Genomic DNA, 312 nt, shown 5'->3' on the forward strand with positions numbered 1-312 from the left:
GCCCGGCTGGCGCCCCACGGAGGCAGGGCCGTGGGCAGGTCTGGTCCCCGTGGCCCGCGGGGCAGGAGGGCTCCTCGCAGGCGTGCAGCGAGCGGGCAGCGGCCGGGCGGATGCAAGAAATACTGACTGTGTTTTCTCTTGTTCTCTCTTTTCTGCCCAAGGTTTGAGCATCCGAGGAGCCCAGGAGGAAGACCCTCCCGATCCCCAGCTAATGAGACTAGACAATATGCTTCTGGCAGAAGGAGTCTCAGGTCCGGAGAAAGGTGGGGGATCGGCGGGAGCGGCGCGGGGCGGCGGCGGCCCCCGGGGGGG

The 312-nt window shown here is 67.9% G+C and overlaps 1 protein-coding gene across 2 annotated transcripts in view; it reads left to right on the forward strand.

Annotated features, from left to right (window-relative positions):
- PBX3 (PBX homeobox 3) overlaps positions 1–312 on the forward strand; it is a 136,913-nt gene that overhangs the window by 116,974 nt on the left and 19,627 nt on the right. For both annotated transcript variants that reach the window (XM_035903115.1, XM_035903116.1), the window contains exon 5: positions 162–293. In XM_035903115.1, coding sequence (XP_035759008.1) covers positions 162–293 — 132 coding nt within the window. The remainder of the gene's footprint in view (positions 1–161; positions 294–312) is intronic.

Source organism: Egretta garzetta, unplaced genomic scaffold (genome assembly GCF_000687185.1).
Source record: "Egretta garzetta isolate BGI_Z169 unplaced genomic scaffold, ASM68718v1 scaffold341, whole genome shotgun sequence".
Classification (NCBI taxonomy): Eukaryota; Metazoa; Chordata; class Aves; order Pelecaniformes; family Ardeidae; genus Egretta; species Egretta garzetta.